Source organism: Cucurbita moschata, unplaced genomic scaffold (genome assembly GCF_002738365.1).
Source record: "Cucurbita moschata cultivar Rifu unplaced genomic scaffold, Cmos_1.0 Cmo_Scf00055, whole genome shotgun sequence".
Taxonomy (NCBI): domain Eukaryota; kingdom Viridiplantae; phylum Streptophyta; class Magnoliopsida; order Cucurbitales; family Cucurbitaceae; genus Cucurbita; species Cucurbita moschata.
Genome location: NW_019268571.1, coordinates 1,117,930 through 1,135,062, shown reverse-complemented (window position 1 = coordinate 1,135,062; position 17,133 = coordinate 1,117,930). Strand labels below are relative to the sequence as shown.

The 17,133-nt window shown below is 35.5% G+C and overlaps 1 protein-coding gene across 1 annotated transcript; it reads right to left on the bottom strand.

Moving 5' to 3' along the window:
* Nucleotides 1–9,580: 9,580 nt before the first annotated feature.
* Nucleotides 9,581–11,237, bottom strand: LOC111436520 (exopolygalacturonase-like). The gene is made up of 4 exons (XM_023074283.1): nt 11,091–11,237; nt 10,708–11,007; nt 9,924–10,442; nt 9,581–9,826 (listed from the first exon to the last, which is right to left on the bottom strand). The coding sequence occupies exons 1-4, from the start codon at nt 11,235–11,237 to the stop codon at nt 9,581–9,583; spliced, it is 1,212 nt and encodes a 403-aa protein (XP_022930051.1).
* Between the last annotated feature and the right edge of the window lie 5,896 nt (nt 11,238–17,133).

The window sequence follows — 17,133 nt, the reverse complement described above, 5'->3', positions numbered from 1 at the left end:
TGGTATACTGTTCGGATGTCGAGTCGTCCAACCGCGCTGCCAAGCCGCACTGCCGAGCCGACCTAGCCGAGCCGCTGGTGGAGCCGAAATCAATGGGCTACGAAGAACCCTAACGGCGTAGGGTTTCTAGGCGTGCCTCTAGTTTGGGCCGAAAAGGAACGAGGCCCAATGGTGGTGTCCGAGCGCGACCTACGAGGTGTGGGCTACACGCTAGTCGAGACGGACCGTGGAATGCCGAGGGTCGACTCATGCCCGCCGCTTCGTCTTCCTCGCCCGAACGCCTCAATAGCCCTAATCGCGAGCTTGGCTACTATCACCTACGGAAGCGTCGTCGTTCGTCCATCTCCGGTGGCGTGACTGTCCCTCTTTGCTCGACGTACACTGGCGCCTGATCCTACCTAAAGCTCACGACGTTATTGATCTCCCAACCCGATTTGAAGTCTCACGACGTTTTCGATCCCTCACCTAAACCCTTCGACTCCTCCCTCACAGGTATGACAGTGACTCGAAAAGGAAAAGGCGGCTACTAAGGTACCCAGGGTTTAATACACATTAATACGCCCTGGTTGGCAAGGCATGACTCACCGGAAATCCCACGATTTCTAGCCAAATTTGAGGCGTTTCCCCTTCTTCTTCTTCTTTTTTTTTTTTTTTTTTGCCTTTTTGAAACCCTTACCATTACATCACCTCCCCCTACGGAGGACTTTCGTCTTTGAAAGTATCTGTATTCAAGAGCGACTCGAAGTACTATTCCCTCACCTCGTCCTCGTTCCCATGTGGCTTCCTCTGTTGGTCGAACAAGTTCTCAGTGCGCAGACGGGGACACTTGTCCTTCGCCGTTCTCTTATTCCACGCTTTGTAGTCGATCCGCCGACACATTCGAACCATCCCCTTTCTTGTAAGAGCCTATGCTAGCACGCACCCCCCTAACGCCAACCAACCTATTCTAAAAAGTACACCATGTACGGTTCCTATCGGCTACCATTAAGCCTACATCTAAACTGACCCCAGATACTATTTACGTGATCATCCTTTACCCTACCTGCATCGATAATATCCACCCCTGTCGGTGTGCCCACCCAAAACTCTAAATTTTAAATAAAAAAATACAATAACTCTAAATTATATTAATGAAATACAATAACTCTAAATTGTAATCCACCCAAAACTTATAACATGAAACTTCATTATTCTTCAATGTGGAATGAATTGAAATATCGTTTGATAATTTCAACAATATTTTCTTCACATCTTCATTGAAGTACATTGTATGATTGATGTATCTTGGTTCATGTCACTCCACCATTTGTTACTCTACCAAAGTTATAAATGTCATACTTCGATTGGTCCATGGTGTCAATTTTGCCGCCGATCCATGATGTCAATTTTTCCGCCACACCATCACGTCGGGTATCTTGTTTTAACTGAAACTTTTTTGTTTTAGCTCTAATTTGAGTGAACCAAAAAAGACGATGAAATCATTATTCCCAACCTTACACTATGGACAAAATACTGAGAATTGTTAATAATTGAACGTAGGTTTGTTATCATCAAAGCATCAATTAATTAATTTGATAAGCGCCAACAATGCTAGACTTTTTGCAAAGCTAGAGGTCCTTCTAGAATCTTTGCAAAATGTTCACAGAGAAAGCTAACTTAACGGATTGATTTCAACCAAGAGCTGGTTAGAAGATGAATGACTCTTAGATCGAACTTGGAATCTATGATGGTCACTCTTAGATACCAAGACAATTCACTCTAGAATTAGCTTGATCAAAACAAATTCAATGAATCGGTTTAAACATCAAACCTAAAGCAAGGTTTGAAAAAGAATAACACCAAAAGGGTATCAAGAAAACACAAAGGTTTTGTCTATATTCAACAATTCATCTTCAAACATGAATATTACATGCCTTTAAATATACCCAAAAGATAACCCTAACATAATAAAGTTCAACCACCAACTACAACTGCTATTAAATAAAAATTGAAGAAAATAAGGAATTCATACAAACTACTAATAAATGCTAATAAATACAAATTGAAGAAAATAAGGTATTCATAAATTGTCTTAATTGGTAGTTCAACTACCAAAGGAAAGTCTTTTAATCACTTTCTAATGTCAGCCACTCCATTATTTTCTTGATTTGATACTTGAATCTTCTTTGTATTGCTTCTTGTAATTGCTCGTTCGGGTACATGGAAGTGATCAGTTGTTGGATTCATATCATAATTACTGTAGCATATTATTGTAGCATCCCCTCTGGCGCCAATCAATGAATGATGAATTTCAGGCACTTCTTAAAAATAAGACATGACACTTAGTTCCTCATCGTGCTGGTTCTAATATTATTAATTCCAAATGGGTTTTCAAACTTAACCAAAAGCCAGATGGCTCTATTGATTGCTACAAAGCATGTTTGATTGTTAAAGGGTTTAAACAACCATATGACATTGATTATGATCATGCCTTTAGTCTAGTTGTGATAAGATAAGGAATCAATACAAGGGGAATAAGATTTGGATTACCTTGTTGATCGAATATCTCAAGGCAAGAACACTTGTTTTAGATTCGAATCACTCCACAAGCAAGATCGATCATGTCTAGCTTGAATGATTCTTGTTGATCAAATATCTCAAACTCTTGTTTGAGATTCGAATCACTCCACAAGCAAGATTGATCATGTGGAGCTTGAATGATTCTACATGCAACCTAAACTACATAGAATTGCAAAGAAACTTAGTCATTGGCTAAGGAAAAGCACAAATGCTTCTTTTACTATATTTTCCAAGTCTACTTACAAATCCAACATACATGGCTTTATATAGCCTAAAAAATGAAACTATTAAAGGCATTCCAAGAGTTGTAACATTCATACATAATGGGCATAATTAGCCATTAGGTAAATCTAACTAAAGTAAATAAAAAGTCTTAAAATACAATAACTCTAAATTGTAACCCATATAACAATAAAACTTCTTTCTTCTTCAATGTGGCATGAATTGAAACATCTTTTGATAATTTTGAGAACCTTTTCTTCACATCTTCATTGAAGTATATTGTATAATTGATGTTTTTTGGTTCATATAAAGTTGTTAAGCCTACTACCATTCAGCTCTTATTATCCCTTGTTATTTCTCGTGGTTGGGCCATTTGGCAGGTTGATATTCAAAATGCTTTTCTTCATGGTTTTCTTAATGAAGATGTTTATATGAAGCAGCCCCCTAGATTTGTGGATTCTCAACATCCTAGTTATCTCTGCAAATAAGCTGGATAAGTCGCTTTATGGCCTCAAACAAGCTCCGCGTGTCTGGTTTTCTCGCCTTAACTCCAAACTATTACAGCTTGATTTTACACCTTCAAAGGCCGATGTCTCTCTGTTTCATTTTTAACAAGATGGGCATTCAGATGTATATCCTCATCTATGTTGATGACATTATTATCATCAACTCATCTTCTATGGCTATTGAGAAACTTCTTACACAGCTTCTGGATAATTTTGCTGTCAAGGATCTTGACATTTTGAGTTATTTTCTTGGGATTGAGGTTTGTCATATTTCCAATGGACTTGTTCTGACACAACATAAATACATTCAAGATTTATTGTCTAGAACCAATATGCTCACCTCTAAAGGTGTGGCCACACCTATGCTTCCTAGTGAGAAGTTGTTATTGGATGGTGGTGAAAAGCTCTCGCCTGAGGATACTACTCGCTATCGGAGTCTTGTTGGTGCTCTCCAATATTTGTCTCTAACACATCCTGATATATCCTTTTGTGGCAACAGAGTGTGTCAGTTCATGTCCTCCTTGACTTCTATACATTGGGCGGCGGTCAAACGAATTCTCAGTTATCTACATGACACTATTGATATGGGCTTGTGTCTTTCAAAGTCCAGCATTCATTTGCTGAGTGCCTTCTGCAATGCTGATTGGGCCGAGAATCCTGATGATTGTCGAAGCACTAGAGGCTATGCAATCTTCTTTGGTGGCAATCTTATCTCCTGGAGTTCAAGGAAACAATCGACAGTTTCTCGTTCTAATATGGAGGCCAAATGCAAGACGGTTGCTGATGTCACTGCTGAATTAATTTGGATCCAAGTCCTCTTGCGTGAGCTCGGGATCTCGCAAGCGTGAGCGCCTAGCTTGTGGTGTGACAACATTGTGCCACCAATCCAATCTTTCATCGACGAACGAAGCATGTTGAGTTTGATTATCACTTCGTTCATGAACGAATATTCACTCGTCAGCTTGATGTGCAACTCATATCTTCCAAGGATCAGCTCGCAGATATCATGATAAAGCCACTGTCAGCTCCTTCTTTTAGCAGTTTTAGGTACAATTTAAACTTAGTAGTAGATCTTCGAGTTTGACGGGGTGATAAATGTAGAATAGGTCATATTTATACATGGTAAGATAATTTATTAATTTACTAGTTGTTATCATGGATCAAGGAGAATCTATAATTTCCTAGTTTGTTACCATGGATAAAGGCCCACCATGTAATCCTCATTATACACGTCTATAAATACATGAGGTGGTGACCCAAAAAGGTCACAGTGCCATTTAACCTAACATGGTATCAGAGTGTCCTAAACTTAGCCATGTCAATAGAATCATCAAATGTTGAACAAAGGACTTCAAAATAAAAGGAGTTGAGGCTCCTCCAAGCCATAGCAAAAAATGACTATGACTCCAAAAAGAAAAGGAGTCAAGCCTCGATTAAGGGAAGGTGTACTTTGTTCTATGGGAGGTGTTGGATGAAAGTCCCACATCGGCTAATTTAGGGAATAATTATGGGTTTATAATCAAAGAATACTATCTCCATTGGTGATAAGGCAACCCTAATCCTCAGCCCAACGATCTAAGCTTATGTTGAAGCAAGAACCCTTGAATCAAAGTAATTAACACCTCCTTATACGAAATTTGGATCAACCAAGAGATAAGGCTAGAATTATTAGATTACCTCTTGCGATCGAAGAAGCAAGATTTGGAAACCTTGTTCTAAATTGAGTCACTCCACAATCTAACTTGATCAAAGCTTGATTAATGGCCACAATCTAACTTGATCAAAGCTTGATTAATGGCTCGGGTGCAATTCTACCACAAGAATTGTTTGAAACTTAGAAATGACAAATATGATGCTCGGATTTCTAAGGGAAACGTCTCAATTTGAGATCTGAATTACATTCATCCACGAATCTGAATTTTACATAACATATTGTGGGTATTTATAGTCTCCCGATAAAAGACGTTTGTGGGCGAGATTTATTCGAGACGTTTGTGGACGGGATTTATTCCCGATCCCCTTTAATCTCCACAAAGAAGTTCTAAATTGAGTCACTAAATTGAGTCACTCCACAATCTAACTTGATCAAAGCTTGATTAATGGCTCGGGTGCAATTCTACCACAAGAATTGTTTGAAACTTAGAAATGGCAAATATGATGCTCGGATTTCTAAGGGAAACGTCTCAATTTGAGATCTGAATTACATTCATCCACGAATCTGAATTTTACATAACATATTTTGGGTATTTATAGTCTCCCGATAAAAGACGTTTGTGGGCGAGATTTATTCGAGACGTTTGTGGACGGGATTTATTCCCGATCCCCTTTAATCTCCACAAAGAATACGTCAAATTAACCATTTGACTTTTACATAATTTATGAAATTAAACATAATTCTTTCTAACAAAGGTTGATGTGCTTGAGTAACTAATGCAATAGGTTTGAAATTAATTGAGCTCTCCGTGCGAAGGTTCGAATTCGTCCTCTCATCACCTTCTTTCCTTCACCTCCTTTTGAAATGTTTTGATCAAATCTGCATGCTTCACTCACATAAATATTAGAAGGAAATTAGTAGGAATAGGAAGCAAATGAAGGAAATTAGTAGGAATCAGAAGCAAATGAAGTGTATTAAATCCATAAACTACTTTCTTAAAGAATAAGTCAGCAGCATGCTTTGCTCTATCTACCACATGCTTTATCTTCGGCCAACAAAAGTGTTTATGCAACATCTTATAAACTTTATTAATCCTAAGATGTTCCATTGAGGCACCACCATATGCTTCTCTAAAAAACAAATCTTTTATAGAGCATTTAGGAATACAAAGCATACTCTTAGTAATTAAAAATTTATGAAACACATAATAATCATCCACCACTTTTTTTGTAAGACAAGATGCATAAATAGTTCTAAAGTCTTGGTCATCTCTATATAATTCAATCATATGCTCAACTCAAAGAATTTTTGCAGTAAGAGAAGTAAAGAGATCATACCTTTTAGATAACACATGAGCTACTCTATTATCCTTACCTTGCTTATACTTGATAACATACAAAAAAATTTCAATAAATTCCACCCACTTACGACCCTAAATTTTCACAAACTCAGAGTCGCTACTAACGTCTCATGCTCATCTATAATGCGAAAATATATCTCTTTCATGAACATCATTTATAACATAAACTTTGAAAAATGCTTACAACTTCTTCTTTGGAAAACACAACCATGGTATTAGGTGTTTGAATACGAAATACTGAAATTGAGAGAAAATAAAAGCAATACAAAATAATTTAAAACAATGAAATGCATAACAGCTTATTCTAACCTAAACCTATACATAACAGCTTATTCTAACCTAAACCTATACATAACAGCTTATTCTAACCTAAACTTAGAAAGTTAAATATAAATCTACCCTTTCCCTAAAAATTGATATGACACACGGCCTGAGTATTTCAAAAAATACTCCATAAGTGGCCCCATTATAGGGTCATAAAAATGCAAACACATTCAATAATGATTTAGGGGCCTATCTCTAACATCATAGGACTGGCCTCTAGTCTCAGACAAATTAGATGTGTAGTACGTCCCTACACACGACTCATACATGTGAGTGTGAATCCTCAGGGCACTCACACTCCCCTAGATCCTCTGGTCAGGCTAATTTGTAGCGACATCTAGAGGTCAGTGGAACCCCATAGTGTCTTGCGCCTCATGAACACCCTCATTTGTGCGCATTCGCACTCATCATCAATATTTTGTGAGCGTCAGTAATGAAGCAAAAATTTTAACAGAACCCAATAAAATCGAAAACTCTGAAAGAATTTCACTTCTTTACATGATTTTTTTGTGGTAAATTGTCATAAGTTTTGATTTGATTTGGAGATGTTATGACAAGGTGGAGATTGTTGTAAATTGTCATAAGTTTTGATTTGATTTGGTTAGGTTATTTGGATTAGATTTGATAACCTAGGTTATTTGGATTAGATTTGATAACTAGGTTATTTGGATTAGATTTGATAACCTAGGTTATTTGGATTAGATTTAATAACTAGGTTATTTGGATTAGATTTGATAACCTTGGTTATTTGTATTAGATTTGATGGGTTATTTGGATGTTATTTGGATTAGATTTAGTCTCAGTCGGAGCTTTGATTCTGTAATGCTATATAATGAGAGAGTTCTCCCTCCAATCGGAATATCCACTCCTAACAAGTGGTATTGGGATTTGGGAGAGTGTTGGGTGTCACATCGTATTTGTTGAGTGACACATTGGTGAGAATTTGGGAGAGTTTTGGGTGTCACATCATATTTGTTAAGTGACACATTGGTGAGAGTCTTTGTAGTGTGATAGTGAGGTATTCACTTGTAACACTTGGTTTATTAGTGATTGCTCTCCATTCTGGATATCCATTCCTAACAAGTGGTATCGGAATTTGGGAGAGTTTTGGGTGTCACATCGTATTTGTTGAGTGACACATTGGTGAGAGTCTTTGTAGTGTGATAGTGAGGTATTCACTTGTAACACTTGGTTTTTTAGTGATTGGTCCGTGGATGTAGGGATTCTTCTCTCCGAACCACGTAAATATATTGGTGTCTCTTCGTGTAATTTCGTTTATTGGTGTTGTGGGTACATTAGTTCCGCTTCCGGCGCCCAACATTTTTTTTTTTTTTTGTTAGAATGGTTAAAGATTATCCTCTAGAAAATGAAGAACGTTTACCAAATTATAAATGTTACAATATTAGTGAAGACATCTAAGAACAACAAGATGCACGAGATTGAGAAGGAATTTCAAGAGGTCGCCTAACATAAGATTGCTCCAAACTAAACATGCCTAACTTTTGAATCTCAGGGTTGAGCCACCAAAAATAGGTAATGTGATTTTTAGGTATATTTTTTATTCTTAGAGGCAATTCAAAACAAGTAAATAATATGACCATATCATTGAAGATGCAAAGGGATTTGTGGGGGCCATCGGGTGCCAAATCTGGATTACAAATCCCGGTCCAAATTCTAGGTACGAGATTACATCTTAGGAAACATCAGATTAAGGGGAAAAAAATCCTAAAAGGAACCGTGTTGATTTGTGCGGACAAATTTCACTCCTAGAAGCAATTCATGACAAGTTGGTAATGTAGCCATATCACAGTGATGCAGAGGAATGTCTAGGGAATCAGTTGCCGGATCCAAGTTTCAAATTCCGGTCTAAAGCTTCAACATGGGGCACCATTTGCCATTTCCAAAAAGCTTCGTATCCATTCTTCTTCTTAGATATCATTCTAAACATAAAAATCAAAAGATTTAATTATTTAACCACGGTTTTTGGGGTTGAATAAGTTTATGATCCAAATAATTGAGTTAGGTCGAAGAAAATATCTCAACTCCACCAAGCTCAACTCGCGAGGAACAAATATCTTAAGACTTGAAAAACACGAAACAGAGCATTGATGGACACAATGTTTTGTTTTTATCTTCTTTCTTTTGCGATTTTTGTCGTTTTTTGCCCCAATTTTTATAAGTTCTTGCAGAGTAAACTCCTAGAACATTTAGCTACTTTTGATATTTAATTTCTCTAGGATTAGCGACATTTTTCGTGAAGCTAAGTATGGTAGAACAGTTAAGAAATGGAGATAAATAGTTAGATAATTTGATATTAAATGTAAATTCCTAGAATACAGATTACTTGTCGCTTAATTTTCTAATCTAAAACCTAATGTCTTTCAAGACTGATCTAAAAATTGCAACCGAATGTACACCATTGACGAAAAAGATAGATTTAAGGATACGACTCACTAGATTTGTCCCTTCTAGTGTCAATTCTTCTTTCACAATATTGATGGATCGGTGCGATATCCAACGAATATAGTTAGGACATTCGATTTGACTTATCATTTTGTCTCCAAAATTTCTAATGGTAAATGATTTGTTTAGGGTTACCAATGGAGAGGGGAGTTAGATATTTTTTATGATTACAGAATTTGTTTTGTTTTTTTTTTGTTTTTTTGTTGAAGTAACTGGTTTTTTGAATAATAGTCCTTACCGTTATATTGTCTTATTCAGAATTCAAATCTAAAACGAAAAAACAAAGAGCAAAACCATTTTATTTTATAACGTCGAGGTACTAAAAACGTTACATTGTTCACGACACAAGACTTCCTTCAAACATTTGACCATCATATATATTTCGAAAAGTAAACAAAAGAAACTCAAAAGACAGAGAAATTAAAATGGAAAGAGCTGTCTTCTTTTAATTAAGGTTATCGGTTAGTTTGAAGTACTATGGTAATCAACAATTCATGGGACAACATAAGGAGATGAACAGATTTTAGGGTTTTGTTTTCCTGAAATGATAGGTCTCACATTCGTGCATTGAGATGTAATAGGACCTTTTATTCCATTGTAAGTGAGGTCAATGTCACCGACTTTTACTTCGTCACATGGTAAGTGACGGCTGCAAATAAGTTTGATTGCCACTGGAGTTGCACAACTTCCTCTAATGTTCTTGAAGCTCACTTTACTAATCTTAATTTTCGAAGGAATCTGAAAATCAAAATGAGACAACAAATTTCTGTAAGTGGTTTATTTGTGAAAGTTATAGTGACAAAATCAATCAAAGCTTTGAGAATGCGATCAATACCTTCCGATTGCACTGATTCCACGGACAATACTCTTGGTCTATTAGAATAGGGTTGCTAACATTGACCATTATAATGTCCAAAAACTGCATATTGGTGGCGGTGCCGCTAGCAGCAGAAGCTGGCCACGTTTTGATCCTGACACCATTAGTGGTGTTAATTATCGTGCAGTTCTTTACGATAACACCTTCAACGGGTTCTTCGTTAGTGTATCTTCCAAGACTTCCGATGCTTATGCCATGTCCTGGCCCACATGTCACGTTGGTGATGTTAATTTGTTTGCTTCCATCTCCAAGAGAAATGCAATCATCTCCTGTTGCAATTTTTGACATTGTGATTGCGATCCTATTTGATCGACCGATGTGTATTCCATCAGTGTTGGGACTGTTTTCTGGTGCAGTTATATTGATATTAGAGAATGTGAGGTTGTTGCAGCCGAGGACGTTGATATGGAAGTTCTTGCTATCAAGTGACGTTATTCTCTTCACGATTGAATTGGTGATGAAGTTGAACCTCAAACTCTAAACATTTTGTATAATCAAATAATATTTTGTGAGCATCAGTAATGAAGCCAAAAAATTTAACAGAACCCAATCAAATCGAAAACTCATAAAGAATTTCACTCCTTTACATGCTTTTTTTTTTTTTTTTTTAGAATGGTTAAAGATAATCCTCTAGAAAATGAAGAGCTTTTACCAAATTATAAATGTCAGAAGAGTAGAGAAGATGTCTAAAAACAACAAGATGCACGAGATTGAGAAGGAAAGCTGAAGGCATATTGCTTACAATGGGGAGTTGGGCACAATTTATGCGTTTATGGCAATCATTCTTTTTCCAAGCTGCCTTTCCTTGGCCATCAAAAACTCCTTCACCTGATAATGTCAATCTATCAATATGTTCAAAAGTAATCCAATTATCTCCCTGAAGACTTTTTGGTGCCTGCAATGTTCCTCCAAGTTGAAAGTCAATTGGGCTATTACAAGGTCCTTTAAATATCCCTTCCTTTACTTTAAATATCCCTCCCGGAATAACAATCGCACTAGAGCGATTGGACGTGCATGCATCCTTCCATGCATTTGCTAAAGCCTACATGTCACAAGTAACAAAAATTAGCAAACAATTGATCAACTCAACTAGTGATAATATTGCTGTTCATACTCTATATTTACCTTCGTGATGTCAGTACCAGGCACTATGTTACCATATCTTTTCAAAGGAAAAACAACTTCGGCACTAGATTGAGCATCGACGGGAAAAGCTAACAATAATAGCATCAAAATTGTAGCATTCAAGAAACTCGATTGGATCGTACTCATGATGCCCTTGCTTTCTTTTCTATTTTTATGTATATTGCTTGAAAACTAGTGAGAGACAATGATATTTCTTTTTAGATTTGGAACCTTTATGTATTTAATAATGCCAATTGAAGAATAGAAATCAAGTTGGATGGAACTAACCGAAGTTATGGTTTCATCTCCCTCTCTTGATCCAAACGTAATTGATAACTAAATGTTGTTTATTGTTTCGCTAAGTTGTTCATCAATGGTTGTGTTGCAATATCTCCCTCACTCGCCTACGAACAGTTGAATCTCAAAGAAATTAGGCATTGGTCATACCTAACGAAGTACTTTTTATAAAAGGAAACAAGCTTTACCGCCACGAACTAATGGTAGCCTTGTACAAATGGTAGCCTTGAGATACATACATATACATATATATATATATATACATATACATATATACACACATATATATATACATGTATGTATGTATATGTATATGTATATGTATGTATATGTATGTATATGTATGTATGTATATATATATGTATGTATATGTATGTATATATATATGTATGTATATGTATATAAATATGTATGTATATGTATATGTATATGTATATGTGTATATATATGTATATGTAGATGTATTTATGTATATGTACATGTGTATATATATATATAGATGTGTATATATATGTGTATGTATATATATATATTATGGATTAATTTATTTGAGATAATTAAAATTAATGGTGGAATTGGAAGTTCGTATTTCTCTGCTTCCCAGCAAAGAACCCTGGATTTACCATCATTTCTAAGTCTCTCTTTATCGGCAAGGGATGCGGGTGTTTTGTTTAAACTCATCCAAGTCGGACCAAAATTACTATTTTAGCCCTCATGAATTACCCACAACTACTATTCTTTTGTCTACCTTTATTCGTTTTTAAGTGACGCTAACATAAACCATAGTGAAAAGAAAATGAAAATATATATATATTTATAGTCGTGTAAAACTTAAAATCTAAATTAGATATCTGATGGCGTATAAATTCGGAGCACAAACTTGTTGGTTGGTGGTGTCCATTCATTTAATTAACATTGGTACAGGGCACGGCGAGGCATTCTCCCACGCACTCTAGTCAAGATTGTTAAGTATACATACCTAGCTCAGTCACTAGAGTTAAAAGGCCATTCATATTTAAAAGGTATTACTCAAAATTAAGAGTATTTTTAAAGTATTTTAAAAGTTGAAAGATATTTTTGAAAATGTTTAATGTATTTTCAAATGAAAGTACTAGCGGATTCCAACCAAAATTAATGATAATTTTTTTATTATTTATTTTTAAAGCTTAAGGGGTTATTGAAATTTTTGAAAATAGAAAAGTCTGAAGTTTTAGATTATTTTTATTAATTTAATAAAAAATTTAAAAAAATTAAATTATTGTGATTCAGTTATTTACAATTTTATAAGATTTATATAGAATTAATAATTTTTTTAATCTAAACTATCAAAATTTCATTTATACAAGAATGTAGACACTATGGAAGATGATGAATTTTTTAAAAAAGCTATATTCAAAATTTTGTATTTGATAACATAAAAGTAAACGGTAAGTAGTTTCGATATAATAATTTCTTTTATTAAGCAAGTTACCCATTACAAAATAATTCCGTTTAAATTATGCTCTAATTGACTTCAAAATACAATAATTTTATAAATATCATTCATCTATTTTTTAAGTCAATGCCAACCATATAACACCAAAAAAACTAGAAAAATAAGTTTAATCTGCACAAAAAAAATGTAATTGAACCATTGATATCAACTTCAAACGATGAAATGTTAGTTGGGTTTGTGTAAAGACGGGGTTGACTTGATGACTCTAAAATGACGGGCAAATTTTTCACAAAATAAAACAAACCAAATTTAAATCATAACATACATTATACATTATACTTGATGACATTGGTCCCTCAGCTTTGAGTGGTACCTAGCATTTTTCTTGTCTGGGTAGTTTTAAAGCTTGTTCTTGATTCTTAATATTGTAAGTTTCCAAGGTTCTTATTTTCTTGAGGCGTAAGTTGTAACATGCATTCGTAATCATATGAACCCTTTGTAATAATTATTCTAGAAGGTCATAGATTCATAATAAACTCCTTAGATGGTTCTTGAAGGGTCTTGAATCTTGACGTGTTTCCTTTAGGCGTTTCTTAAGTAACATTTTGGTTTAGGTTCCAAACTTACTCAAACCAACTTGGAATCTTGAGGTTATCCTCATGTCATATATAAAATAGACCTTATAGAAAATCGTTGGTAATTTGGAGCATGTCTAGACCTTGAGCTAGGATATGTCTCCTTGTTTCGTTTTCACGAACTAAACCTTAGAGGTTGTCATGTCATGTATCATATTTTAGCCCTGAAAACTCTTCCAAAGTAACCCTTAATTTTCTCCCAATGAGTGCATAGATGGCATCATCATATAATCATGACATCCTGCTGGCAAGTCATGAGAATCGATCTGGAAGGAGGTTAAAATTAAAAAAAAAAAAACGGAGGGAAGGTTGGGTTTTAGGCTGACTCGGCCGATTCAGTTGAACTGGCCACGTCATCACCTTCTTCCTCTGGACAGGAAGAAGACACGCGCATCCTTTTGCGCTGCCGTCTGAAAGTAGCCTTTCATAGCTCCGATATCTTCGTTTCTCCACTCGGTTTCTTCATAAAACTTCAAGATGATATTACAAGGAAGATCTTGGGATTGATTTAATACCTTTTCGTTGATCGTAGCCTATGATATTCGCCTCCAAAGTTTGTCCAAAATCATTTTCCTCGCCAGAGCTAAAATTGGGGATTCATTGTTGGGCAGCCGATTTTAGGTGTTTTCAAGGCCCAATTTCTTCATGGAACCTCTTCCATATCCTTTCCTCAAGCTACAGGAATTGGTTTGGAGGAACTTCTTGGAGCGTGGGACCTTAATTTCGAGAAATCGTTCTTAGTATGCAACTTACCCGAATCGTCAAATTTTCGATCTCTTGGATAACTTTTTCTACGACGTTTCAGCTCTCGATTCCTCCATCAAAGTTACTCAACGTGCTCCTCTGAAGCTTAAAGAATTCTCAATTTGAAGGAAAAGAGACCATAGATAGGGATTCGTCACTTATCCCCAATTTAAGTATGAAATCGATTTCCTTCAATTGGGCATGCTCTAGAATCGTCGTGAATTGGCGGTTGGATTTTCTGGAATATCTGTCGAAAATATCTACTCTGATTAGAGCCTCACCGACTTTGATTTTGAATACCAGCTATTGGATGTGATGATCTGTCCGTCTTCTAGATCATATCCAATTTTGGAGGAGATCCAACGGCTGAGATTCGAGGTTCGAGAGATTTTGCTCAGATGGTCACGGTAGATGCTCTTCCTTCCAGGGATATTTTGGTAATTTGCCACTTTTCGAATATTTTATTATTATTTTCTTTGAAAACTCTATAATTTTTCTAAATATTTTTCATCCTTGGTCATTTTTTCCTTCTGGACCATCTTGAAATTCCTTCAAGGTAAGGAATTAAAAAAATGATCTTTTTGCCCTTTTCACTTGCTTTTCCTTTCCAATCCTTTTTCGATGTGGACTTTCATCCAACACCTCTCCTCAAACAAAGTATGCACCCATGATCATTCTCTAAATTAGCCGATATGGACTTTCATCTAACACCTCCTCTCGAACAAAATATGTCTCCCCTTAATCGAGGCTTGACTCTTTTTCTTTTTCTTTTTCTTTTGGAGTCTTCGAACAAAGTATGGACTCATGGCTTTGCTTTGGGCTTCCCCGAAAAGCCTCATACCAATGGAGACAGTATTCCTTGATTATAAACCCATGATCATTCTCTAAATTAGCCAACGTGGGATTTTCATCCAACAGTTGTCATTGCACAGGCCATGGGAATGAAGTCAAGATAGTTGCATTTTCTATTTAATTGTAGTCTTTTGTTAAATCAGAGCAGTTGCATTACTTTGAAATTATTATTGTTGTTTCGTTTTTGCTATTCTATTGATGTTTGCTTTTATTTGGAATGAATTTTATATAAAACGTGTAAGTCAATAATATCGTTTATATGTAAATGATTCTAAATGAATTTTCATATATATCAAGTATGTCATATTAAGAATTGACAAANAAACAATGTGATCACTAAATTGTACATGTGGAGACATGTGAGTGGGGGGGTCCTATGCAATGAGTATTGCATAAGATCGGACGATGAAAAAAATCACTCTCACTTTATATTGTGGCTTACTGTTGAAAGTTATTTTTTTACTCGATGACCAAGGTAACTCGACCTTAATCCTGAGCTAACTATGAACTCGTGTTTAATCAGAATTATCCTTAGATATGCATGGGTCAGAGTGGCCCGAGTTCGCCGACTCAATAAGCCTCCCATTTCAAGGGTAAGACTGGGTGAATAGCTAGGGACATAGGGTACAAGATAGAAATCACTCCTACCCACTTTTAGGGATAGTAGAGAAGTTGCTCTCTTAAATACTGACTCCAGGTCTTGAACAAGGGGCCCCACCCTCTCATTGGCTCGAGAAGGATTCGGTTTGGTGGTTTAACCACAAACTAATTGTTCATTAGAGGATCAGTGAGGGGAGTGCAACTATTAGGCTATAGTAGAGTGTCCTGGTAGTTAACGAATGTTGGTTAAAAGGTTAATAAGCTTAGCCGGTTAATCTTAGATTGTTGGAGCCCAAGATCTGTAGGTCCATTAGGTCCCCTTGCTAGCTCATATCGGAATAAACCTTAGAACAGTGCGACGAGTGACTTTGAAGTGTTCGAACTCAAATTAAGGAACATGCGCTAAATATATACGATATATTTAACCGCATTTTGATTTAATTAGGAATTAAACAAAATGAGAGAATTTGAAATATTTAAATAAGATTTAAATATTCTAATTATGATAGGGATTCATAATCAATATGTGTCGGAATCGATTGGGATTGACATTTGATTTAATGTTAAATATTACTTAAATTATTTAATTAATCATTTAATATTATTTTGATTTGAAATTAATTGTTGAATTAAAATAAAGAAAGTCAAAATGTTGACTTCACTTAATCGAAAAATACATGTTTGAGGCAGTGGAATATTGAGTGTCCATATATAGTTTAAGCCAATAATCCCACAAATTTGAGTGGAATTTTGAGTGTCAAAATTTGGTTAAACCAAACTTGCATGTTTGTCAAATAAACCTCACAAATTTGAGGGGAATTTTGAATATCAAAATTTGCTTAATTCAAACTTGCATGCTTGACACATAATCCCACAAATTTGAGTGAAATTTTGAGTGTCAAACTTTGGTAATCTCAAATTTGCATGAACATGCAAATATCACTGTATAAATAGAGTGATCAGGGTACACCCAAAGTCTTCTTGAACAAGTTTGAGAAATTCTCTCAAAACTCTCTCTTTCCTTATACTAAATTCCTTTCAAATTTAGTCAGTCACTCCATTCCACGATTCCATTCTAAGGTTGAGAAATTCTCTCAAAACTCTCTCTTTCCCTATACTAAATTCCTTTCAAATTTAGTCAGTCACTGGATTCCACGATTCCATTCTAAGGCCGAAAAATAGTAGAGAAGACACTAGTGGTGATTCGAAACCGATTCGTGAGGAAAAAGGAATTTAAACTTCAAAAGGTTAGTATTCAAACTCATTGGATTTTAATGCTTTTGAACATGCTAGCTAATTTATTATAATTGATTTACAAAGAGTGCTTAAGATCCAAATTGCTTCTAGCTAATTTATTATAATTGATTTACAAAGAGTGCCTAAGATCCAAATTGCTTCCGCATGCGTTATATTAACACCATTAGTAGCGTATGTGTCCGTACTTATCATCGTAAAATGAGAATTATCCTGACGTTTATGT

Excerpts from the sequence above, each read along its gene's own strand:
- LOC111436520 (XM_023074283.1), bottom strand. The coding sequence starts at position 11,237 with ATGAGTACGATCCAATCGAGTTTCTTGAATGCTACAATTTTGATGCTA. Across the intron at positions 11,008-11,090 it reads CTGGTACTGACATCACGAAG|GCTTTAGCAAATGCATGGAA; the intron begins GTAAATATAGAG and ends TGTGACATGTAG. Across the intron at positions 10,443-10,707 it reads ATTGTGCCCAACTCCCCATT|AGTTTGAGGTTCAACTTCAT; the intron begins GTAAGCAATATG and ends CAAAATGTTTAG.